The sequence below is a fragment of the Python bivittatus genome, unplaced genomic scaffold (assembly GCF_059951505.1).
Source record: "Python bivittatus isolate LINGU-HERP-01145 unplaced genomic scaffold, Pbiv_v1 ctg000480_np1212, whole genome shotgun sequence".
Taxonomy (NCBI): domain Eukaryota; kingdom Metazoa; phylum Chordata; class Lepidosauria; order Squamata; family Pythonidae; genus Python; species Python bivittatus.
Genome location: NW_028277075.1, coordinates 25,178,712 through 25,206,243, shown reverse-complemented (window position 1 = coordinate 25,206,243; position 27,532 = coordinate 25,178,712). Strand labels below are relative to the sequence as shown.

Below are 27,532 nucleotides of genomic sequence, written 5' to 3'. Positions count from 1 at the left end.
ATTATAGGACAGTATTTAAGTATACACTATAACTTCTAGAACTGAAAACCAGGTTACAAATTATGGGGGAGGACAATTTGAGGGGTATACTTGGAGCCATAACAAAAATTAAATAAAAAATATTTATTTACTGATGTTCCACAAACACAGCGAAACTGCCAATGGCTCTTTAAATTAGTTTTGGTTCCTTTGGTTGCTTCCACCAGAGTTAACTGTGCATGAAGCAGTATTTCAAAAACCAAAGTTTCTATCAGGTATAAATCACTTTTGCTATGAAATTACAGGTCTTTGCCACTTACAAGCTACTGTATTATGAGAAGCACATCTAAATACACATGATGTTCTGCAAATGGCTCACAAATTGATTATAAACCAACAGCCTCTTTTTTGCCATTTGCCAGCTCTACACATCAAGCAGTTATCATAGAATGTATTAACTGGAAGGAACCTCTGAGAACATCTAGTTCAACCCCTCCCCACATAAGAATCCACTAATACAGCATCCTTGTGAGAAGGCCAGTGTTTAAACACTTTCAGTAAAGAAGAGTCCACCGCTTCTATTCTGTTTCTGACATTTTTCAAAGGAACTTTTACAAGTTTCTAACTGAAATCTACTTCCTGGTAATTTAAACCCATTGTTTCCTGTCTTGTCTTTTAGAGTAACTCTGAACAAGTTACAGCAGACCCTTCTGGAAGGCGGCTACTATGTCACCCAAAAGTCTTCTCTTCTCCAACCCATACCCAGTGGCTCCAATCACCCCTAATAATTTTTCCTTCCAGACCTCTTATCTTCTTAGTTGCTCTCCTCTGGACATGATCATTTGCCAATGTCCTTCCTAAAATGCAATACCCACAAATCAGCACAATTTTCTAGATACAGTCTGACCAACACAGTATAGAAACAATGATTTTCCTTGAATTTGACACTTGGCTTCCCATTCTTTATCAATTTAAAAACATCAGTTGCGAGTTTTGCAGCAGATTTCTCTTTCCTTTTGGCACCATTTTATAGAATAACAAAATTCAGTACTGAATTATAGACAACTGGAGTCAAACTTCATTTTAATTTCTTTAAGTTCACCCTTCACACATCTAAGTAAGGAGGACTAACCCTGAAGCATCTTTCAAATCTTTGCCTTGCATAAAGCAATATTCGCATTGAAATCCAAAGCCTCTATCCTTGATAAATTTGATAAAGCATGGGTCCCAATAAATCAGTACTTGTTATGAATACAAGTTTTTACCCTAGTAAGTATTTGCTATGATGTAAGAAGTCCCTGCCCCTTAGAAACCAATGTTGATATGAAATTTCTGCCCTTGATAACTCTTTTTAAGCCTCTCTGTTATCAGAAATTAGGGTTCCTTAAGAAATTTGAGACTGACACACCCCGCCAATTTCTCTCCAAAGCATTGAACAAACGGCGCCAGAAATCACCGAAACACCGCGTGCACCATAACAGCGGATATCGTACGCTATCTCTGGCCCCGCCCCCTCCCCTTCGTTCACCAATCACGAGAGAGCAAAGGAGCGAGGCATCCTTCTAGGGGACGTCGTCTGGGAGCACCGCCCCTGTTCTTCCTGACTTGCGCGCGCTTTAAGGTGACGTCTCGCTGCTGCTTTTGCGAGCGTAGTTTTTGTTTTCTAGCGGCTCGGAGCGTGAAAACGGTGAAAGGCGGACAAGTCCGGGAAAATCCGAGCGGAGAGTAACCTAAGAATTTTGTAGGTTGGAGCAGGGTAGGTTGAGCCTCTAAAAATTGGCTCGCTTGGTTATTGTCGATTGAATTAGATCTTGCTTTGATTCCAAGGAGTCGTAAAATGTTCATCCCGTTCCTTTCTTTAGTAGGAGGCTCCTGAAAAAGGATCCGGTCATATTTCTGTAGAATTAAAAGAATAGCATTGTAGTTTTGCTTTCCATTCTGACAGCAGAGTTTGTTGCAATGAGAGGCATTGTGCAGAGCAAATGTCTTTTCTGTTGTGCTCCAAGCCACCAGAACATATCTGTCTGGTGTAGGACTTTCCTTTTAGATTTCAGAACAGAAAGAGCCACCAGACTCCTTAGTTGAGACTGCACAAGTTTCCTCACACGGTTAATTTGGTACTGAAATATAAACAGCCATGTTTCTTCTGTGCACTCTTGGCTATCTGCACTGTAGTGGCTTTTTGAAGGCTGTTTCTAAAGCCTCTTAGCTTTGCTGTACTTTCTGAAGTGGACCAGCCCATTGAAATGTGCTTATTGCTCCTTCCACTGAGTTTGAAAGCTACCTATATACTAGGGAAAAGTGCTTGTGACATACAGAAGAAAAAGTGAAATATTCTGTGACAGCAGTCTGTGGAGTAGTTGGATCAAAGGCAGATGGGTTGAAGTTCTGCCTCCATCTGGAAATAGCAACCCCAGTCAAAAAAATAACTTGCTCACTCCCCCCACCCCATCCTTTGGTAGAGAATATTTCTGTAATTTACAGAAAGTACATACTGCAATAATTTTGCATGTTTTGATTCTAAACAACTGTCATAAGAAAGCACCTGATGGTGTTCTAGTACTCCTGGAATTGGGAATTAACAGTGATATTCTCTTGGGTGTGTGTATGTGTAATGCTGTGATGTATAATTGAGAATAATAAGTTTTCCTAAATAAAACCTTTTATTTTTTCATTTTCTTTCTTTTGCTATTTGCATTAGATAAGCCATAGATTCTTTTTTAAACAGCAGTAGGCACAAAGAAGTAGGATGTTTTCGAGGCCTAAGCCTGGAGAGTCAGAGGCAGATCTACTGAGGTTCCAGAATCAGTTCCTGGAGACTAAAGCATCCCCAGCAGTTAAATTAGTAAAGAAAGCAGATAAAAGAAGAGGAAATGTGGAGAGAGGCATTGATGGCAGACTCCCATTGCAGCTCAGCAAGGATGTGGTGACCTTGGATGGTAAATTCCTTTCAAATTATTTTATGCTGATAATTGACAATTAAAAAAAAAAGATATCGCCAAAAATGTATCACCTTGTTTGTTAGAGGTGTTATATTTTCATGGCATTCTGATGTAGCCCTATCTTCATTTGATATGATAACATACTATAAGTGGTTTAGTCTAAACTAACCTTCCCTAATCTAGAATTGTCCAACTCTAGTATACTACAGCATCTGACTTTTTTCTTGCTCTTTTTCTTCTTCGTCCTCACATTTGTCTTGCTTGATGAAGAGTCTGCTTGGTTCAGCTGTGCTTGCTATTTCATCCTGTCTGCAGCATTTCTACAGTTGAGCTTCACAAGGTGCACATAATCTTTTAGTTGGTTGAGCCATAGCATTTTCAGTCATTCCTTTGGCTGGTGACCTTCTGCATGTAATTCTAGAGCTATTCTTGCAATGGAGTTGTTGCTGCTATGTACTGCATGGCCATGACCGCTGCAGGTGTGATTCTTGCATTTTCTCAATGAGAAATACATCTTAATTTGTCACTTGGTCTAGTCTTGCTATGCCAAGTGACCACCGTAGCATTCTTATCTGAACAGTGTAGAGAGCCTACTTACAGTGGGGCAAAAAAGTATTTAGTCAGCCACCAATTGTGCAAGTTCTCCCACTTAAAAAGATGAGAGAGGCCTGTAATTTTCATCATAGGTATACCTCAACTATGAGAGACAAAATGGGGAAAAAAATCCAGAAAGTCACATTGTCTGATTTTTAAAAAATTTATTTGCAAATCATGGTGGAAAATAAGTATTTGGTCACCTACAAACAAGCAAGATGTCTGGCTCTCACAGACCTGTAACTACTTCTTTAAGAGGCTCCTCTCTCCTCCACTTGTTACCTGTAGTAATGGCACCTGTTTGACCTTGTTATCAGTATAAAAGACACCTGTCCACAACCTCAAACAGTCACACTCCAAACTCCACTATGGCCAAGATGAAAGAGCTGTTGAAGGATGCCAGAAACAAAATTGTAGATCTGCACCAGGCTGGGAAGACTGAATCTGCAATAGGCAAGCAGCTTGGTGTGAAGAAATCAACTGTGGGAGCAATAAGTAGAAAATGGAAGACATACAAGACCACTGATAATCTCCCTCAATCTGGGGCTCCACGCAAGATCTCACCCTGTGGAGTCAAAATGATCACAAGAACGGTGAGCAAAAATCCCAGAACCACACGGGGGGACCTAGTGAATGACCTGCAGAGAGCTGGGACCAAAGTAACAAAGGCTACCATCAGTAACACACTACGCTGCCAGGGTCTCAAATCCTGCAGTGCCAGACATGTCCCCCTGCTTAAGCCAGTACATGTCTGGGCCCGTCTGAAGTTTGCTAGAGAGCATTTGGATGATCCAGAAGAGGATTGGGAGAATGTCATATGGTCAGATGAAACCAAAGTAGAACGTTTTGGTCTAAACTCAACTCGTTGTGTTTGGAGGAGAGAGAATGCTGAGTTGCATCCAAAGAACACCATACCTACTGTGAAGCATGGGGGTGGAAACATCATGCTTTGGGGCTGTTTTTCTGCAAAGGGACCAGGACGACTGATCCGTGTAAAGGAAAGAATGAATGGGGCCATGTATCGTGAGATTTTGAGTGAACACCTCCTTCCATCAGCAAGGGCATTGAAGATGAAATGTGGCTGGGTCTTTCAGCATGACAATGATCCCAAACACACCGCACGGGCAACGAAGGAGTGGCTTCGTAAGAAGCATTTCAAGGTCCTGGAGTGGCCTAGCCAGTCTCCAGATCTCAACCCCATGGAAAACCTTTGGAGGGAGTTGAAAGTCCGTGTTGCCCAGCGACAGCCCCAAAACATCACTGCTCTAGAGGAGATCTGCATGGAGGAATGGGCCAAAATACCAGCAATAGTGTGTGAAAACCTTGTGAAGACTTACAGAAAACATTTGACCTCTGTCATTGCCAACAAAGGATATATAACAAAGTATTGAGATGAACTTTTGATATTGACCAAATACCTATTTTCCACCATGATTTGCAAATAAATTCTTTAAAAATCAGACAATGTGATTTTTTGGATTTTTTTCCCCATTTTGTCTCTCATAGTTGAGGTATACCTATGCCCACTTTATAAAATGCCTTATTGAAGCCTAGGTACACCACCCCCACAACATTCCCTTGATGTAATCTAGTCTTGTTAAAAAAAAAGCAGTAAGATTTGTCTGGCATGACCTATATTTTACAAACCCATTGTTCCTTTCTTATAGCTTACAAACTGCTGCTTGACAATCTTTTTAGGATTTTCCAAGGTATTAATGGTAAGCTGATTGTTCTGTAGTTTCCTTAGTCCATTTACCTCTCCTTTTTAACATTTTTAACATTAGCTCTTCTATCTTCCTGCACTTCCATTGTATACCAGAAGTTTTCAAAAATTACAGTCAGTGATTCTGTAATGAGAGCCTTGGTTGACCAAAGCCATAGTTGAGGTATACCTATGATGAAAATTACAGGCCTCTCTCATCTTTTTAAGTGGGAGAACTTGGACAATTGGTGGCTGACAAAATACTTTTTTGCCCCACTGTATATGTCTTTGATGCTGGCCAATATTCCACTCCATACATTGCTACTGGTCTGGTGATCATTTAGACTTTGGATATCAGGTATAGAGAAATTTTCTTATTGCATAGAACGCCAGTAACTTGGTGCCATTTCATCCAGACAGCGTTTACTTGTATTTGTCATTTGGTAGCCTGCCACACTTAGAATCATGTATTACCCCAGGTATTTGAACCGGTCATTTTATTTAACTTGATACTATCAATCTTGAGTGTACCATTGGCCTGGTAACCATATTCAGGGTATTAAGTCTTTTTAATAGCTTAATTACAAAGTCATTAAGCTTTATTACAAAATCATTAAGATGCATCTTCCATTCTTATATTAGTTGTTTGAGGTCACTTTGTGTTTTGCTAGCGATCATGACATCATCACATATAATAAGTCCATGAGTGTAATCATCACATATAATAAGTCCATTGGTGGCTGACTAAATACTTTTTTGCCCCACTGTAGTAGCAGAGGTGGTCTGTAGTTTGAGCAGTCATGTACGTTCCTTTTGTCTTTCCAGATTGGGATTGTTATATAGGTCTGCCAGATTGATGGTGATTCATTTTCTTCTAAATGTTGTTGAACAGTGCTGTAAGCTATTCTCCTTGTGCTCCTAGTAGCTTCCAGGTTTCAGTTGGGATGTCATCCAGGCTAGTCACTTTGTTGTTCCTCCTCTTGCAGATGGCAGTTGAGGCTTCTTCAATAGTGATGGCAGGTAGCAAACCAGAAATAGGGTCAGTTTAGCCAAAAGTGGGTGAGGGAACTGTTTAATGCAGGTTGTCTCAAAATAGTTCCTACATCGACAGTGATGCCTTTTGGCTGTTGTAGCAACCAGCTGTTCTTATCTTTGATACTGATGACATGTCCTAAATTTTGTATGGAACATTAGCATGCTTTAGCAAAGTACTTGACTTTCTTTGTGCCATCAGGCTTGTCTAATTGGTTATATAGATCTTGGTAATATACAGACATTGCAGCAGTCATTTTTTGCTTAGCAACAGATTTTAGCTCCTGATATTGCCTGGGGTTATCTGCATTTCTTGTCCTCAGCCAGATTTTGTAGGCATTTCTTTTTGCCTTAATGGCTTGATGTTCTAGTCCTGCCTTAGGCGCAAAGCCAGCTGGATGACCTTTGGCCAGTCACTCTTGCTCAGCCCTAGGAAGAAGGCCACAGCAAACCACTTCTGAAATCTTGCCAAGAAAACTCCAGGGACTTGTCCAGGCAGTTGCCAGGAGTCAACACTGTATTCAAAGGCCTACATACACACCCCTCTCCCACCATTGTTCTCTGAAATTGGTAATTGAAAGTTTGTTGCCTCTAAGCCAGAGGTAAACTTGTGTCTTGCAAAACCAAAAACCCTAGGTAGACATGTCCTCCATACATTTATCAATCCCCTTTTAAAGCCAGCCCAATTAGTGGTTATCAGCAAGTCTTGCGGTAATGAATTCCATTTGTTAATTATGCACTATATTGAAGAAGTGCTTCCTTTTGTTTTTTTGTTTGTTTTTTTAAATCTCCTTCAGTGATCTTCACTGGATGGTCTTAGGTGTAGCATTTTGAGAAAGGGAGAAAAAAAAATTTCTACACTTTCTCCATACCGTGCATGATTTTATTCTCCCAATCATGTCTCTGCTCATCTGTTTTCTTTTCAGAGCTTAAAAGTTCCAAACATTCCAACCTTTTACCCTAAGCAAAATGTTTGAACCCCATGATCATTTGATTGCCCTTTGATATAAGTGTATGTATTTAAATTTTTGCAAGGGTGCATTCCAATATCACTTGTTTTTCATCTATTCTGAACCTTCTTTCTGAGAAGCCTACGTCAGTTAATTAAGAAAGCTGAATAAAAATTCTTTTGGCTGAGTTCACTTATTGTGCTGAACCACAATATGATCAGCATGATTTTGCTCAGTACAGTGTGTGGACTTTGGTTTTATGTTTTGTAAAGTATGGTTAGTTATCATTATAAATCAAGTGGCTATGGCTTCTTCAACAGATCATCTTTAACGAAAACCTGGCTTAGTACAAAGTGGTTTTTTTCTTAATTTTATGTTGCTCTAATCAGTACTGCAGTTACTTAAGATTTATTCTTCATTTCCTGTTTCCTTGGAAGAAGAAACCACTGGATCACTAATTCTCTACCTATTTGTTATTTTCTTTGGTTTCTCAGATTTTCCAGATGTTCCTCCACCTCTGACACCAGGTCCTCCAAAGAAATCCAGATTCAAAAGTGCCCGTGTTCATTTTGATGAGGATCCAGGGGAGCAGATGGATCATAATGACCAACATATCACGGCAGTCTTAAGCAAAATCATTGTATGTCATATTTGTAGGAACCATTATAACAAGAAATGTGACTGATGACTGCTAAAACTGAGCTGCATGCTCTAAAATAAGTAAAATGAAACTATATCTGCCAGAGCAATGCAAACATTACATTCCTTCAAAATCTGAATTTTGAAAGTTATATAAGATATGTATATTTGGTCATACTTTCTCATTTTTGTTTAATTTATACTTCTGCTATCTGTAAATATAAGCTGGGATGGTAGAAAGAGTTTTTCAGGATCTGGCCACTGAAACTATAGAAAGTGGGCCTAGTACTGAATCAGATGATTGGTCTCTTGCTAGCATTTACAGTGACATACAGTATCACTAGCATGTCTTTTCAAGCTTTTAAGCAGAGATTGGTATTATCCCTGTTCTCTACAGTTTCTTTAGGTAGAGATGTGTAGGGTTGACTCTGGAATCTTTTGCATGGCAAAGAAGTGCTTTACCATGAAGATTTCATAAGATGTTCTTAGATAGAACAGACTTGATGGATGTATGATGAAGACAGGAAGAGAAATGGATAGTTTTGTTCAACCAATGGAAGTTACTTTGTGAATCTGTAATGTTTTCTGCTTGAAGCATGGAGTTGTCATTGCTTAGTGACTGTGAATAGCTGCCCATTTAGTCTTACAAGCAAACCATTCTTACTCAAGGGGGAAGTGAGAATGTTAAGTGGCCAGAAGAGCTTATTTAAGACCTGTTTATTTCTCACTGAAGAAAGAGTTGAATTTGAGTCATCTTCATGTAAGTCCCAGCTCTTTCTGCTAGGCCATGCTAGCCATCATACTTCAGATAAATAAGACTCAAACATGTCATCTCTTTATCTGTGGCAGGAACATGATACGAGCACTGCCAAGGTGACCATGCCATTGTTCACAGGTGATCCATTTCCCCAAGTTTTTCATAGATCTGAAATAAAAACTGAGGTAAGAAAAAGCAGCTTCTTATTAACCAATTTGCTTTCTGCTTACAAGTTTTGTTTCTCTTTTTATTCTACTAACTTTCTGAGTTTACTTTCTAGTTCTGAGTTTTGTGCTGGGATTTAAGAATATTGTCGGCAGATGGGATTTTGTGTTCTTCTCTTTTATTCTGAAATAAACTTTCTGTATCAGGGTCTGACGTATTATTAGGTAAGAAGAAGTTGCTTTGGGGAACAGAACCTGGAGATGCTTACGCTATCGAAATGACCTCAAATTCATTCTTGAAGTGAGATTGATAATGCAATTTTTTCCAACTTCTTATTCATGTCATGTTCTAATGTTTCCTTTTCCCTAGTTTTCTGTGGTTTTAAACTGTGTTCACTTGAATTTCTACTTCTTACCTATTTACTTGAGAAGATAGAATCTGCAGTTTTCTTCTGCTCAGGAGTGGTTCCCATCCACCTAATTATTGGAGGATTAGGCGGCTGTGATTCAGAAAACTGAATCCCCAAAGATAAAAGAGAGAAAGCTGGATTTTGTCTCCTTGGAAGCAGCGTGAGATTGACAGGCAAGAGTATCCGAAGAGCTTGTTAAAAGGAAGGCTAAGAATTTTAGACAACCTTTTTAATACACTGCAAACATGGCAGTGTATGGTACTGTTTTTTATCATTTTAAATATTGATGGTAGGTGGGTTTTCTCAGTGTAGTGTTTCTTTTTAATTATCGGGCAGGAGATACGAGATGGGATCCAGAGATCTTCTTCCACATGTGCAAAGAGGCTTTGGCACTCTGAATCAGCTCTTTCCACAACCTGTTTTCTTTCCTTGGTGGCTGCCTGAATCCCTAGCATGAAGGTTAATTAGCATCCTACTGTGTTTTCATGTCATCTTTCAAATAATCAGTGTATGGCTATGCTTGCATGTAAATACCATGCAAATTTTGCTTGGATAAGCATCATTAATCCAATTCGTTATTGTAAAAATACTGCCCTGTTACAGTTCATAGATGTTTAGAAATGGCATTTCCAAGACAATGAAGTTTGTTTAGTCTTGAAAATGAAGTCCGTTTGGATAACCAGCCTGTCAGGTTAATTATGGGGAGAGAGCTCTTGTGTGCACTGGAGTGGAAGAAACTTGCTGGATTTTAGCCTAAAGTTTGATTCCCCAACATAAATCAATCTCCTTTCATTTTCACATGTAACAATGGATTATGATAAATTTTTCTGTCTGTAGGGAAGAGCGAGGATTACATTTTTTCCCCTTATATCAGAACCATCTAAGCTTTACTCAGGTTGTAATTAGTGCTTTGGGATACTGAAATGCCAGCCCCTGGATACAAAGGAGGTGCTACTGAGCGAAGATGCTATTGCAAAATTCATCAAAACTGTTTATGATGACAGAGTCATCTTTATAAACTGGGATACAGGAAAACAGAGCTCCTTCATATTCTTATTAGGGAACAAGCCCCCACTAGACAGTACAGCTCAGATTAAACCCTAGTAAAAATCCATAGGACTGCACCATGAATCAAGGAGCATCTATTAGTATATATTAAATACAAGAGAAAATGTGGATAATACATATTGATCTGACTGGATGAAGTGGCAGGAAATTTAATAAGCTGTGTATGGTCATACAAGTGAGATCTGTAAGAAAAGCCAGCTAGTCATGCTTTACATCAGGATATTCCATTCTGTTCCCTATCCATGCCACACTCCGTGGCCAGTTTCCCTTGTACTATATGGGGACACTATATATGTCCCCAATGTCTATATGTGTCTTAACTGTTAATACTTCTGCAAGCTTTGGGGCTCCTGTGATCTTGCTGATATCTCTTTCTTGTGCGTAGAATGTATATATACAAACCTGTGCTTACCAATACCCACTATAGGATGAAAACATGGGAAAACAGTGAAGTTTTGATCTGCTGTCTTGTATTCCTGCAGGCAAAATCAGGACCTGAAAAGAAAAGCATCTTTGCCCAGAAGATGGCTGCCAAGAAGGCAGCTGAAGGGGCTTGGACACCTTTTCTTGCTGCAGAGCAGTCAAATGCAGGACAGGCCACTTCAGGTATGTTGCAGGTACAGATCCATGGGGAAAATGAAGGTGAGTGTTATAATTGGCTCTGAAAGCCTTGGGGATGCTTGCTGGAGGTGAACATGTGAGACAAATAGCTCTTAAAAAGTGGGTGGTTGCCTCCAGGATCTCTTGACCCTTGTGGGTATAATCCTGCCCAAGCTTTATGTATGTATGTATGTCACATTTATATAGCCACCCATCTCACACAAAGCAACTTTGGGCGGTGTACAGCAATTAAATAAAATAAGTGAATAAAAACAAGCATTATAAAAAGTTAAAAAGTTATTATTAGAATAAAAACATTATCACAAATTTTAAAAAATTTAGATTTTAAAATATACAAACCCCATGGGGAGAGCAAAATATCAATCATAGTGGAGCCATCTAAGAATGTCTCCAGTTCCCAAAGACCCCCAGGCCTGATGACATAACCAGGTCTTGAGAGAATTCCTAAATGACACCAGGGAAGGGGCGAGCCTAACTTCAGGAGGGAGAATGTTCCACAAGGAGGGAGCCACGGCAGAGAAGGTCCGCCTGCTGGGACCCACCAAATACAAGTCCCTGGCTGATGGGACGTATAGCATACCTTCCCTGCCGGATCTAATGGGACAGGCTGATATAATCGGGGAGAGGCGATCCATCAAATAACCCACTTACTGAACTCAGTGGGACTTATTTCATTGTATAAACCTGCTTAAAACTATAAATCTTACACATCCAAAGAGGTGTAAATGACTTCCTGCATTACTCAAAGTGTGGCACTCTTTTACTGATTGTCATGCTGAGTTTTCCTTGGCATATCCTTTCTTTGTATAGGAGAGCTTCCTCATGCTTTGGGAATCACTGCCATGGCACTTAAGGGGTTCTCAAATTTTAATCTATTTTTTTTATATACTTAGTCCCTCCTAGCTATGACACCCAAGATTTCCCAACCTTTAAGCCAGCTCAATTCCTTTGTTTGAAATGGAATTTAGATTTGGCCTTTGATAAATTAATACAATTCCATTTCAGATTATAATCTGAATTCCAAATAAAAGTTGTATGGCTGGACAAGAGAAGGTGAGTAAAGTGCTATGTTGCATTTAAGTACAAAGGATTAGCTATGTATTGTTCCCTTAAGCACAACACAATCTCACATTTTCTTCTTCACTAAGAGATAGCCTACTGCCACCTTGCATTATTTATAATTCAGTTATAATTTAGACTTGGAAGGCTGCCCAGCTCACAATAATATGTACATCTAGGTGATGTGCAAATTAAAAAACAAGCAAAAAATTTAAAACCAAGCAAAAAAGAATAAAAATAACAGAGGGAACAAAGATGCATCATGACTGAAACAGAGAATACACCTCAAGTAAATACACTCTGACCTATCCCAGAGCTTAGAGAAAAGAAGAGGTTTTCAAGGATAATTTAAAGGATTGCAATATGTGTCAGTCTGAAATTCCCTGGAGATGCTAATCCAGAGAGCAGGCTCTATTACAGAGAAAGAATGCTTGCTGGGTTCTACTAGGAGACATAGATTAATGGATGGGACATGAAGTGTGCCCACTTCGTTGGATCTTATGGAACAGGCAGAGAGAGAGAGTCCAATTTTTAAAATTGTTTATCTCTTTTATGTCTTAGAAAAAATTCAAAATCAGTCAACTTTCCCATGGGAAGGATTCTTTATAATTAATTCCAAAATCTTATTTCTAATTTATCTGGACCCTTAATCTGTTTATTACTTTCTAAAATCAAAGTCTTAATTAGCTTTTTGCTGTTTGTTTTAATTTTTTTCTTAAGCTTGAAGTTAACATTTTCTTTCATTAAGAATTGAAGGCAGACTCACCCAGTGTTTTCAGACCTGTTGATCCAAAGGTTTCTTAATAGATGAAAAGTAGTTAATAAGCAATTTCTGAATGTGATTAGAAAAGGAAGTATGTGAACTTAGTGTCCTTTTAAAGGCACTGACCAAGGTTTGAGCAAGATGGCTATTCCCTTGTCTCCCAATGCTCAAAACCCGCTGGAAAATACTGTCTTAAGGTCTCCTCATGAGGCGCAACCGTCTGGAGCACTTGTGGGCAATCTCCCATCCTCTCTTTGTCTGGAGAGGTTCGATGAGCTGGTCTACTCACTCTTCGTTCTTTGCCATGGTTGTTGGCTCCACTTTTCAGAGCCATCTTCAGTCCACCATTTCTTCCTCCAAAGTCCAATCCAATCCAATCCATCACCATTGGAGATTGGGTAAAAAATGGATCTAGCAATAGCTTCTTGAGGAGGAGACATATCATTGCCTCCTTCAAGGCAGATGGAACAACTCCATCACTCAAGGATGAATTTATCACTTAACTGACCCAGCCACATTTACCGCCTAGGAGCCCTTAGGCAAGTAGGAACAATATAGGTGCAAGAAACAGGTGGCCAGGTTAACTGTCTTAAGGATCCTGTCCACCTTCTCAGGAATCAAAGAATCAAACACTTTCCAGGTAACAGGATAAGAACATGACTTGGTCAGCTTAGTTGGGCCTGCCTGTAACTCAGAGAGGGTCTGAGCATTCAGAGTCTTGTCAGGCAAATGTTTCACAAATTTATTGATGCTCACTTGGAGCCTGAATTCCATACAGGGAGTCCTCATTTACCAATGGTAATTGGGACTGGGAACTCCATTGCTAAGTGACGCAGTCATAAGGCACAATGTCATGTGACCATGCCGACTTATAACAGCAGTTCCATCAGTCCCACTTGCTGTCGTTAGGTGAATCTTGCACGATTGCAGCATCTTATGGTCATGTGACTGCCATTTGCAACCTCCTGCTGGCTTTCCCATTGACTTTGTTTGTCGAAAGCTGTCAGTGAAAGTCACAAATAGTGATCATGTGATTGCAGGACTCTGTTGCCAAGTCATAAGTCCCCCTCATTCAGTGCTGTTGTAACTTCGTATGGTTGCTGAATGAGTGAAAGTTAAGTGAGGACAACCTGTAGTCAAAATTCAATACTGCGAGTATTTTTCTTGGGGCAAAGCTTCCTCCTCCAACTATTATGTTTACAGAAATAAAGCAGAAATATATAGTTAGATGCTTACTTGCTGTAAGTTATAGAGCAAAAAAGTAACTGGATACTTTCTTCATTTTAGCATCTATATATTTTTCTTAATCAGGAAATAAAGCATAAGAACAGAATATACTGTAACTCTGAAGGACATCATTTGAGACAAATGAATACTCTGGAGTATATTTTGTAACACATTGAGTACTCTTGATTTTTAGGTGATGCTGTAGGTAGCATACAAAGTCAGTTGCCTCGCATTGTCACCGGTGAAGGTCTTGGAAGCCTGACTGGCGAGCAGGAAGCCCAGAATATCCACAAAGAAAATTTGGAAAGGTTGCAATCAATGTCCAAAGAACAGATCTTGGAGGAGCAGAAACAATTGATGGCTCAATTGGGTAAATTTTTTTGCTGACTTACCATTTATCTATCTATCTATCTATCTATCTATCTATCTATCTATCTATCTATCTATCTATCTATCTATCTATCAATCAATCATATTTATGTAGCCGCCCATCTCACACAAGGTGACTCTGGGCGGTGTACAACAATTAAAAAATAAATACATAAAAACAATTACACATGAAAAACTGTAAAAACACACAAAATAGGATAAAATTAATAGGGGAGCAGTCGTAAAATCTCTCCAGTCCCCTGGGAGCCCCAGGCCTGATCACATAGTCAGATCTTGAGGGGCTTACGGAATGTTAAGAGGGATGGAGCTAATCTCACTTCTGGGGGGAGAAGATTCCACAAGGAGGGCGCCACAGCAGAGAAGGCCCACCTCCTGGGAACCGCCAAATGTAATTCTCTGGCAGATGGGATCTGCAGCATACCTTCTCTGCCAGATCTGATGGAACGGGCAGATGTAATCGGGGAGAGGCGGTCCCTCAGGTAAGCCGGCCCCATGCCATGAAGGGCTTTAAAGGTCAAAAACAGCACCTTGAATTGGACCCAGAAGCAAACTGGCAACCAGTGCAGCTCACGAAGCAGAGGTATAGTGTGTATCACCCTAGGGGCACAGGTAACTGCCTGTGCTGCTGCATTTTGCACTAGCTGAAGCTTCCAGATACTCTTCAAGGGCAGCCCCATGGAGAGCGCATTACAGAAATCCAAACGGGAGGTGACCAGGGCATGAGTGACAGTGACTAGGTCCCTCTGATCTGGGAATGGGTGCAACTGGTGCACAACACAAAGCTGTGCAAAGGCCCTCCTAGCAATGACTGCCACTTGCTCTTTGAGCAGGAGTTGTGAGTCCAGGAGGACCCCCAGATTGCACACAGGGTCTGTCTGGGGCAATGTGATCCCATTCAGTACCAAAGATGGCATAACTCTAGCACCAGAAGGCCTCAAAACCCACAGCCACTCAGTCTTGCCAGGGTTCAGTTGAAGCCTATTGTTCCCCATCCAGACCCTCACAGCCTCCAGGCACCAGGATAAGACATTCACCGCATTGCTTAATTTGCCAAGGGCAGAGATGTATAATTGGGTATCATCAGCATACTGATGATATCTCACCCCATGGTGATGGATGAGCTTACCCAGCGACCTCATGTAGATGTTAAATAGGAGTGGGGAGTGCACTGAACCCTGTGGCACCCCACATAATGGGCCGAGGGCGGGATCTCTCCTCCCCAACCACCACTGACTGGAATCGGCCCTGGAGGAAGGAGGTGAACTAGCACAACACAGTGCCGCCCACCCCCAATCCTCTGAGCCGATCCAGAGGGATACCGTGGTTGATGGTATCGAAAGCTGCTGAGAGGTCAAGTAGGGCAAGAATGGATGCACAACTCCCATCCTTTCCTCGCCAGAGATCATCCAAAAGCGCGACCAATGCTGTTTCCATCCCACACCGATGCCTGAATCCTGACTGAAAGGGATCCAGATAATCTGCTTCATCCAAGGACCTCTGAAGCTGTTGACGACCACCTTCTCAATCACCTTCCCCAAAAAGGGGAGGTTAGATACTGGATGAAAATTGTCCAGTATAGTGGGGTCTAGCGATGGCCTCTTGAGGAGCAGGTGAACCAAGGCCTCCTTAAGAGGTGAGGGAACAACCCCCTCGCTCAAATATTCATTAACCATCGCTAGAACCCACTCACATGACACCCCCCAGGCTGCTTTCACAAGCCAGGAGGGGCACGGATCTAAAAAGCAGGTTGCTGAGCTCACAGCCCCAAGGATCCTGTCCACTTCCTCAGGTCCAACAGGTTCAAACCGTTCCCAGATAACAGGGCAAGACTCCTCCCTAGGCACCTCCACTGGACCTTCAGTAAAGCCAGCATCCAACTGAGAACGAATCCAAGTGATTTTATCCAACAGATGCCGAGAAAATTCCTCCACACGTCCCTGCAGAAGGTTCTCCAAGCCATCCTTACCCAGGAGGGCTCGGGTCACCTGAAACAGGACTGTGGAGTGACTATCTGCAGATGCAATAAAAGTGGAGGAGTAATGACACTTCGCTGTCCTTATTGCCACTAAATAGGTATGAATAGCTGCTCTAACCCGTGTTTGGTCAAATTTGTCCCTTGTCGAGCGCCAGCAACGCTCTAGATGTCTCTTCTCTCGTTTCCTGTCCCTTAGCTCTTCTGTAAACCATGGAGAGCGCCAGGATCCCCGAGAGGAAAGAGATTGCGTGGGTGCGATCTGATCCAAACCCTCAGCCGCCCCTTTATTCCAAGCGGCAACCAAGGCTTCAGATGGACCATAGCTTAGCTGAATACATATCTTGGTAAACTGCAAATCAGTCAGTGTACTTTATTCATTTATGTATTTGGATTTCTTCACCTTCCTCTATAATTAAGGCATGACACATTCTTGAACATTTTAAAAATACAAAAGATAAGAACTCCAGCACAGCAGAACACAGTCCAAAGTACCAAAGCTTTGTTTGTTAACAATTCAAAGATGTATATTGGTTCTCATATTTGAAGCCTTCCTCTTGGAATGTTTAATTTATACAGCTGTTCACATAACGGAGACATGAAAAAGAAAGTTGATCTTGGGTCTGCCAGAATAAAAAAATGCTTCACTGCCATAATTGGGATGTGTGTCTTAATTTGCACTCCAAAAGCAGCCCTTACCTGAAGACTAGATGGATAAGCCTTTTCCATATATTTAGTCATTTGATTGAAATAATTGAAATATTATTTCATTGAGGGGGGCCATTAACAATGTTTTTATTTTGTCCTGTTTTCATTTGTCAGATCCCAATTTACTTGTTTTCTTAAAGTCACGATATGGTACTTGCACAATTAAAGAAGGAGAGAGGAAAAGTGAACGTGAGAGGCCAACAAGGCTTACAGAGCCACAAACATTGTTTGTATCCCAGCCTGAGGCAGCAGAAGCACTGACAGCTACATTCCTACAGGAACCAAACATGGAAGAGGAACCAGGCATGGAGGACTCCCCAAGATCTGAAGCCTCTATGAGAACAGATGCTGCAGGTAACAGAAGGCATAGCTATCAAAGTCAGTGCAGTAACTTACATTTCTGAGCAAAGATGCCAGGGTTTCAGATGTCATATTCATGTTCAGTTTTGCAGGATAATGTCCATTTCACAGTTCAGTCAAACTAGAACAATTGCATTATTTTTTGTTGAGCACCAAAACTTACTGAAGAACTGAGAAGATGCTATTTTACATTGTCTTGATGGGAGGGAAAAACTCTGCCTTTTCTGCCTTCTTGAGGTGGAGAGAAACTGCTTCACTTAACTTTGGGTGAAATCCAGATGAACACTTCTATTAGCTACAAATACTTAGTGGAAGGAGTTTACACATACAGAATGTTATTGGGAATTTTCTAGGGCTCTCTGAAATTTCAAAGGATTGGTTCACTTTGATGCTTAAGGGTTTCTGTACATTTATAAATGACACATCTGTTAGCATTGTCGATGAAGTGCCTGGCTGAACTGAAATGATCTGCCTCAGTGATTCAAGTGGAAGCACCCTTCATGCCCAAGCAACTAGCTATTTTGAGTCAGGATATCATCTTGAATCAAATCTTCCTTCAAAGTGGTTCTGCAGAGCAAAGCAGAGCAGAGCAGCCCTGTTTCTTGCAGGCTAAGAATTCCTGCTCCCTCTACATTTCCCACTCTTTCTCAAAGCCCATCCTGGAGATCCTGAGGGAAGGAGAAAGTCCCAATATACTAGTAAATGCATTAGATTCTCAATACAGTACTAGTTTTTATATTTTGTTCTTTTTCCTGTTGCCTTGTTCTTTGGGAGGGCATATCAGAGAGAAAGGGCATGACAGTTAGAGGTTAGATGCTATTAGACTAACTTTGAACAGCACCTTTCTCTTCTTAAGAGGCCATGTGTCCTTTGGTAGGAATGAGTGTAGGTTGATTCAGTCCTTATCTACTGTTTCCCACATCCAGCATAATATTACCTGCTTCCTATTGATATTTGTATATTGAAGGGGCTTTTAAAAAAACGTTTGTCTTTTTTGGTTCCAATTTTTTTCCCTTCATTCTGAGTCTAAAAAGAGGCCTTGCATAGACATTTATTTATGAAATTTTAATGTGGCTGATCGATTAAGCCCTCTGTACAGTTTACAGAAGTTTCTAATCAAAATTAAAATTAGATTGGCCATGTGCTGCTCCATACTGTGACAAAAAGGTCTTTATCTGGCATCAAAATGATACAGGTCCTCTTTCTAGTAATTAATTGCCTTATCTCATTTGTTAGGGGAGCCTGGAGAAGAGCCTCCAATGAAGACTTTAAGACAGAAGGTTTCTTTCTGCTCCACAGGCATACCGAGCTAGTCAGATTAACCTATTTAATGGGAATACTTCTGAGATAGATGAGATCTGTAGGATTTAAGAATCTTGTCCGTAGATTACCCACTTGACCTTTTGGAGTGCTGTAAAGACTTGGCTTTTTCTGTAGGTATTAGCACCAGGATGTTAGGGGAGCCCAATATATGTGGTTTTGTTTTCCGAATTTATTTATATGGTGTCTTGCTTTTCTTTTGTATTGGATTATTTTAGATTTGGTTATGGTGTTTTTTTTATATTGCTATTTTGTAAACTGGTTGTTAGCTGCCCAGAGTTATGTATGGGCAGTCATATAAATTTTCTCAATAGATAAATAAATAAAATTATATTGCCCTTGGCATGGATTGACTAGGCTTAAAAGGCACACGTCTTGAGATAATTGTAGATTGGCAGGCTATAGTGACTCTTTGATTCTCTTTTTTCTAAATTAAATAAAGGGAGTTACTGTAAGACAGATGTTTGTTGGAGTAAGTACACTTGTTGAGATGCTGCCACAGCTCATTCTGTAAGAGGGAACCTATGAGCTTCATTTTTTTCTTGCTTCTTCTGTTGGTGTTGTGGAGATAATTGCAAAACTTCATTTGATTGATAACTTTCATATTCTGTTCATATGTTCAAGTCAATTTCTGTCTCTGATACATAGGGATTTTGCTGGCAGATCCAAACAGAGTTTGGATCCAAGTGGCTACTGAGGCATCTCCTCTAATTAAGATGTCTAGAAGTAGCATCTGGTGTGGCTTTTATCTGAAAACGAGAGCAGTGGAAAAATGTTTGTAGGCATATGTTTGCTGAACAAAACATGGTAACCTTCTGGAGAAAGTCATATGTCCTTCTTATTTGCTGGTAGCTCCCTGGAGGATGATTTGCAACACAAAAGAAGTAAGACAGACCTTTTCTGCCAGGAGCCTACATTTGAATGTCAGAGATGGGAGGAAAGAGAGAGAGAGATCAGGAGGAGCTTAGTGGAGGGAAATGCACAATAGGAAGAGGTTTCAGAGGTTGCCTCAGCATTAGATCCTGATAATGCCTAAGTTGGTTCACCCCTTAAATAGGCAGACAGGTTATGATCCACAAAGTCAACCAAAGCCCCAACTGGTTGTATATAGCACTTCTGAGTAGCATATGTTGTTCTTATTTTCTGGTATTGTGAAACAAGCGTGGCTAATTCAAGGAGCCATATATCGCTCAGGCCTGCTCTCAAGCTTGAACCAAAGTTTCCCTGCTGGGGTTGTACTTCTTTCTCCATTGTTGCTAACCTCCCTGCAGCTCTCCCTTCTCTTCCCTGACCGTTATTGTGCTACCTTCTCTGAGCCTGAGTGGTCACTTGGAGCCTACTTAACGAGACTTTTGGATTGGAGTGCTATGGTTTGGGGAGATAAGGTACTGTGTTTACCGTTTTCTTGCTGAGAGAGCAGCTTTAATGTGGAAAAGGCAAGAGCGAGAGAGCACAGTAATTTAGTACTTCCAAAAGAACCTATCTTCTCCCCCATACTTTTTATTTCCTTCGTTGTTTCTTCAACACATCCTCCACATTTTCTGTTTAATTTTCAGCTTTCTGGGGCTAAATAATAAAGTGGTTGACTTTAAGAGAAATGTGGTTGTTCTTTCTGCATGAGGAGGAAACCAGCCTTCAGGCCAAACTGTTTGTAAACTTATGGATGCCAGCAAAGAATTGATGAGAGAAGAGGAGTGCAGTGGTCAGAAAAACAGATTGAGGTTCTCAGGGAAAGAAAAGAGCCTTGACCCAAGAGGGCAATTTCTTTGCAGAGAAATAAACATATATTTGGAAAGAACTGAGCAATTAAAAATGCCGAAGAAGCTTTTCAATCTTCCTGAAGTTTCGCTTGTAGCACATTGTGCCCAGCAGGAGATATAAATATTAATTTTACATTAGCACTTAGCAGTGGAAAGCTGCCACTCTTGATGCCAAGCAGTAAATTTGCAATGAATAAACTAATAGTAGTTGTAACTCCAAAGAGAAAGAGGAACTCTGCTCTTGCCACAGGAAGAAAGTGATTTATTCAAACTGAGAGACTAATTCTTAACAAGATGGAAGGATTTGTCTTTTAATTGTCAAGGTCCTGTATCCATATTCCCAAGTGAAACCAGCCCATGAATTATGCTTTTTGCCATGCCAATTTACATCCCCATCAGGCTAGTGTTGCCTCTCAAAACTGTAGCACTTAGGAGGGTCTGTATTTCAGGAATAGGGCATGTGTTTTCCATGTTGAAGTGCCCAAATCCAGCCCTTGATCTCTGCAGATAAAAAGTTTGCAAGTAATGAAAAATGCCTGTGCCTGAAATCCTGGACAGTAGAGTGGATAACAGAAGAAGAGAAAGAGCAGTGATCTTACTGCTGGATCACTTATATATGTTGGCTATTTAATGACTCGCACAAATGCAAATGAGGCATTCAGATAAAACTTTGAAATTTATTTATTTATTTAACAAACTTATATGGCCTATCTCACACAGTGATCCTAGACAGCTCACAACAACCAATAAAAACAATATAAAAACAAATCATACCCTTCCCAGCAGGTGCCAAACCACTCATACAGTAAACCCCCTGAATCAGCCCCACTCTATCCCAGTGCTTGGGGGCATAACAGTCTTCATGGCCTTCCAGAAGACTACAAGGGTAGGGGCCCCTGAACCTCAGATGGGAGACTCTTCCAGAGGGCCAGGATGGCTATAGAGAAGGCACCCTTCCAAGGTCCCACCAGATGACAGTATTTGAGAAAAGGGACCTGGAGTGTGTCCACCCTACCTGACCTAGTGGGATGGACAGATACCCTTAGGGAAAGGGAGTTCCACAAGTAACCTGCCCCTGTTCCATGTAGGGCTTTAAAGTGATAACCTGCACATTGAATTGCACCTTGACATTGCCTAGCATCACTTGAAATCTGTTTAAACCCTAGCTTCATTCTGATATCATGAAAAATTGTAGCTTATAATAATGAACTTGGATCATGGGGCTCGTGCATGTTCCCATCTTTTCTTTGTCATGGCTATGGGGATGATATAAACTTTCTCTTCCAATTCTGTTAATGGTTCTGCTTCAAGTTCCTGGAACAGCTGCTCTTAAATAATTGCCGTCAGGTAGTGGGGGTATGTTTAAGAGAGAAGGTCTTTTCATTAGTGGCCCTACGTCTCTGGAATAATGTTTTTCAGGGTTTTATCAGGTTTTCTGATTTTTAAGAAAACCCTGAAAGTACAAATTTTTGTTAGCTTTTTTCTTAATTTTTGAGTTGTTTTTATTGAATTATTGTTTTATATTTTTCTTAACTTACATACATTATTGGAAGAATTTCTTCCTCTAGAGTGCTCTGAAAATAATTTTAATTAGATAAAATTAAGTTTTTCATTTTTGTCCAAACATGACATAATTATTATTTATTATAAACAAACCACCTTTAAACCATGTAATATAAACTTAGCTTGTTTCACCAGACCACACCTAAGATTAATCGCAGTTTAGGTTTTCTGCAGTGTATTAAGCTGCAGTTTAAAAAATTGAAGCAAAGAGTAATACAGTGGTACCTCGGGTCACAAACGCTTCTGTTCACGACCAATTTGGGTCACGAACAGCACCATTCACAAAATTTTGCTTCCGTTCGCGAACGCCGGATCGGGTGATGAACAGGACCCGCGGCCATTTTCCCTGCCATGACACGTGGTCATGACTTCCTGTAGGGAGCGGGACTCTCCCTCCAAGCAATAACCGCCTCCCCACCCGCCTTCCTGTCCTCCACGCCAGAAGTCGCGTCGAGCAAGGTTAGCATTCTCTCTCTTCGTACTGTACTTTGTGTCATATTTTTGTGGTTTTTAAAAAAAATACATATGGTTCAGAACGGATTAACCATAATTACATTGAACCTTATGGGAAAATTTGATTCGGGTTGCAACCAAAATCGGTTGGCGACCAAATTCAGAGGGGTCAGAACGGATTAACCGTATTTACATTGAATCTTATGGGAAAATTTGATTCGGGTCGCGACCCAAATTGGTCTGAGTCTGCGACCAGAGTCGCAGAACGAATTAAGTTCGTGACCCGAGGTACCACTGTATTTTTCTCAGGATCCTGCTGTAAGGGGGAAAGTCAGAGGTTTAGTTAGATTCATTTCTATCACTGTAAACCCTGATTTCTTGTAATGCTTCAACAGAACTGCTATGATGCAATTTCAAAATTCACTAGATCCTCAGTTGCTAGTCAGTAAATGCTATAAACTCAAACAGTACCAGTCCGGGTGTCTTCATGGACTCATGGCCCCTGTCAGAACAGCAGGTGGAGGCTGTGGCCAGGAGGGCCTTTGCACACTTAGTGTGCCATTTTTGGAATGGGAAGCTTTGCTGGCCATCAGTCATATCTGTGTCACCTTATGTCTAGACTATTGCAGCTCGCTCACCATGGTGCTGCACCTAATGTAGATACAGTGGCCCAGGTAGTTACAGATGCATCTATGTTTGACCATGTGCTCTCTCTACTACAGGACCTTCATTGGCTGCCAGCTAGCTTCTGGGTACAATTCAAGGGGCTGGTTTCTATGCCTGAAGTCCTATATGGCTCAAGATCTGAATATCTTGGAGGCTACCTGCTCTGGGAAGAATCTGTGTACCAAAGAAAATTGGAAAGAGGAAGCATGTTCCTCTGAAGGAATGTGGTTATTAGGGATCCCATGTGCCTGCCTTCTCAGTGATGCTTCCCCTTCTCTGGAAAACCTTCACTTGAACATAAGGCCAGCCACTTCCATTCTCAACTTCCATAGGGTGGTCAAGACTTTTGGGAACTGGATAGAGGGATGATTTATCCCAGGGTCTTGAAACAGTTGATTGGTAGGGTGTTTATGGTTTGTTAAATTGTGGAAATTCAGCGACTCCCTTGGATAAAGCATTGCTACCATACGTGTCTCCAATCCATAAATGGTGGCTTCTGCATCCAATATGACAGACTTATTTGGTTATATTTGTAGTCCGCTCTTCCTTCAAAAAGTATGGAGCAGCATTTCAACTGCATAGCTGCCTGTGAGGTGAAACAGTCTGAAAGAGAATTATATGCCCAGGTCCGTTATGATTGCACAGAGATTCAGTGGGGTTTTCCTGCACCCAAGGAGAGTGCTCTAATCACTGGATCTCATTTGCAGGCAGAGATAACTCTGCATTTGGTGGAAATGTTTCACTTTGTACTAGTAGGAACTTGCAACTTTGCAAAACCTCATGAGGTACTCTTTGTTTTGAGTGTGAGCCTGCTGTCTCAAGTGTAAAACAGGCTGTCATTTTGGAAGCATTTCAAGCTTGAAACAGTGGTTCTGAGCTTGAACTATTCCAAGCTCTCATTTTGCACTCAAAATGGGATGTTTCATGCTTGAAGTGTATGTTTTGCCTATGTAATGCCTGCTTAATGCTTGTAAGGAATGTTAAACTGCATTGCTTCGTGTGCTTTGTAGCACCAGGGTGGGCAGTGTTTGCTGCTGAATCTTGGATATAGAAGGCCAGATCTTTAGTGGATGAGGTGGACCATGTCTATGAAACTCCATGTAAGGTAGACCAAATTGCAGGCGATGGCACCACAGGCTGACTACATCTCAGTCTGAAAAACTAAATAGAAGCTTGAAAAGATTCTGTGCCTATTCACCATCTGGGCTGCCAGCTTGTATTTCTATAGGAGGATTTATCAGGAATTGAACAGTCTGCTGATAACAGTAGAATTAGTAACAGTATTTTTTCCTGTTGACAAGATTGTAGTGCTTGTCTGAGGTACACATTACTAATCTGATTCAGAGCATGGTTTAATTAGCCTTCCCCATTTAGTGATTAATGGAAAGTAAAAAAAGAAAAAAGAACACACACAAATGTACTGTGAATTATAAATACCAGAACAGTACAGGTTTCTGTTATTTTTTCCTTCTTCCTGCTTCACACCCACCAGTTTGATGTATTAAAAAAAATAAATAGAATGTGCAGTGAACTGAATATGAGTTAGATAGAAATTTGCAGAGATATTTTTTGACCTGAATCAGTCTTTTCAATTTTATTATCATGTGTTATGTGTGGTGACATTTTAGATGTTATTTAGCTTTTTTCGTGCAAAAAGAAAAGCCATGCTGTATATTCCTACCACTCATGAAGCTAAAGGGGCAGGAATAAGAAAACTTGCTACATCCTTAAGAAATACCTTGTCACCTGACCTAAAGATGGCCCACTTCCTGTTAACATTTAGGAAGGAAGTGAAAACCATCCTCTGTTGCTGGGCCTTTGGATTTTAACTTCCTGAAGAGCTGTTACCATGTTTTACCAGCTGAGATTATTATTGTTGCTGTCTATTCGTGCAAGAAATATCACAGTCTTTAGACAGGAATTTTGTAGTCATTTGGGTTCTAACCCAGAACCTATGAATGATGGAAGTATAATGATATTGATAGCAATAACAACAACAGCAGTTTTAACTTTTTATGGTGTTTTTTACACATGTGAACTTGGCAGGACTTGTGTGCAGATGCACTCATAGAGCAACAGTACCAATCCATAGACAGCATGCCAACGAAGAGTTCAAAATGACCAAAGTCCAAAGAGGAGAAGCAGAAGTATAGTGTAAGGGTATGTGGGAATGACCTTGGGAGACAGGAGGGAGAGCTGCATCTGGAACAACCAACATGTAAAAGATATCAGTCCACAGAAGGAGAGAGAACTAACAAAAATGATGTGTCTGGAGAAAGCTGTCTCTGAGGTTAAACAATGCATTCTTGGTCTCGCTGGACAAGCTAACAGATCTACAGCTCTGCATTATGCCCTAGGGAACTTCCATCAAAACCTCTTAGCTATTCTAAAATACTTTTTTATAGTACTTCTCTCTTCAAACCGAAAGGCATCCATGTTGGTAGGGTTCAGTGCCCTGTTCTCAGAACTGGTAGTGATCATGTGCCATCTAGCCGTTGTCGCTTCTTAGTGACCACATAGATAGACTGCAGCTTAATGACATCTCCTGTCCAGACCAATACTGTATATGCTCATGTGTAGCCATGAGAATAATAGCTCAGATCCCATTGTGCTGCCCACTATATCAGGACTAGAGATCCACATTATTTAATCCACTCATACAAGGACTGGGCCAAGTCTGACTATAATTTCTGCTAACAGACATTTCCATTATAACCTCTAAGAAAATCACTAAACTCTGTTCTGTTGCACTTGCCATCAGAAGCTAATGGGCTTGTTCCAGTCCACCCACTGTTTTAGGAGACTAAAATGGTACTTTTCTAATATCAGTAATAATTTTGTATACTTTTTAAAAAAGTTCAAAACACTTTTAAAAAGTTCAAAGCATTATCTAGTTTTTTTTAAATATGATTTTATTGAAAGTTTTAAGAAACGAGTAAAAATTAATGCAAACTAAAATAAGGGAAAAAGGGAAAAAGAAAAAGGAAGAAATAAAAAAAGCTAAAGTGCAAAAAGAAAAAAGAAAGAAAATAAAAGAGAAGTGGCTTCTGATCTTCTTTACAGCAGTTATTAAGTACAATTGTAGATTTACTTCTTTCTCTAAAGTTACATTGTGACTCTCTTCTTTCTAAAATCTATCCTATCTAATCATCAAGCCATAGATCATAAGTTCATTTTTTTCTATTTTATGCAAAAGATCCATAAGGGGTTTCCAATCAACAATAAATGTAGATACTGCCTTTTCTCTAATCAAACAAGCCAATTTGGTCATCTCAGCAAGTACTATCATCTTCATCGACCATTCCTCCGTTGTAGGTATTGCCGAATCTTTCCATGTTTTTTGTGTACAATAATTTTGCTGCAGTTATCATATATAAAAACAGAGTTCCGTAACTTTTTTCCAACTGTTTATCCATCAGTCCCAAGAAGAAAAGTTCTGGTTTCAGTTGTATATATTAATGTTTAAAATCCTTTGAATCAGTGTATGCATTTGAACCCAAAATCTTCTAGCTTTTTTGCACATCCACAAGCATGATAAAATGACTCTTCTTTTTGTTCACATTTCCAGGATAGTACCTTTAGACATTCTAGATAATTTTTCTGGTGTTGTATACCAATGGTATATCATTTTATAAATCTCAGTCCTTTCAACCACATATTTTCCCATTATTCCATCTATATATTACAACCAACATTTTTAGCCCACTTTATCATACATTCTTTCACTTGTTCTTCTTCTGTTTCAATTTTCAATAAAACATTTTAGCAATCATATGTTCATCATTTGTACACAATTCTGTTTCAAATACAGTCTTAGAATATTCAATACCATAAATTCTTTTGTCTACTTTGACTCTTTCTGATAACTGCAAATAGGAAAACCATTGACAGTTATATCCCTTGGCCATCAGTTGTTCTCTTGATTTTATTTTGTATTCCCCTTGACAGAATTCTGTATCTCACAGTATGTTAACCATTTTCGTTTGCCTATTATTTCTCATCTGTAAAATGCTTCTTTTGCTGAGAGCCACAAAGGTATCTTCGTGCACAACCTGGATTTGTATCTATTCCATATTCTCAGTATGGCATGTCTAACATAGTGATTTTTTAAAATCTACATTAACCTTGACTTTATCATACTACAAATATCCATGCCTCCCAAATCTCAGGTCATGTTCTTCTAACTCTAAAAGTCTTCTATTTCTCAGCAACACCCAGTCTTTCATCCAAACCAAACAACAAGCTGCAAAATAAAATTTCAGATCAAGTAAACCAGTCCTCCTCTTTCATTTGCATCTCATAACACCTTATATTTAACTCATGGTTTTTTTCCCCTTGGCATACAAACTTAGATATATCCTTTCACCACAGATTAAATGGTGCATCAGTTGTCAAAACTGGTATTGTCTGAAACAAAAACATCATTCTAGGCA

The 27,532-nt window shown here is 40.1% G+C and overlaps 1 protein-coding gene across 2 annotated transcripts in view; it reads left to right on the top strand.

Moving 5' to 3' along the window:
* Positions 1-1,595: 1,595 nt before the first annotated feature.
* The window catches only part of RPAP1 (RNA polymerase II associated protein 1), a 62,188-nt gene continuing 36,251 nt past the window's right edge, over positions 1,596-27,532 (top strand). For both annotated transcript variants that reach the window (XM_025172387.2, XM_025172385.2), the window contains exons 1-7: positions 1,596-1,735; positions 2,681-2,918; positions 7,694-7,839; positions 8,688-8,780; positions 10,720-10,843; positions 14,101-14,277; positions 17,092-17,331. In XM_025172387.2, coding sequence (XP_025028155.2) covers positions 2,729-2,918; positions 7,694-7,839; positions 8,688-8,780; positions 10,720-10,843; positions 14,101-14,277; positions 17,092-17,331 — 970 coding nt within the window. In that variant the 5' untranslated portion in view covers positions 1,596-1,735; positions 2,681-2,728. The remainder of the gene's footprint in view (positions 1,736-2,680; positions 2,919-7,693; positions 7,840-8,687; positions 8,781-10,719; positions 10,844-14,100; positions 14,278-17,091; positions 17,332-27,532) is intronic.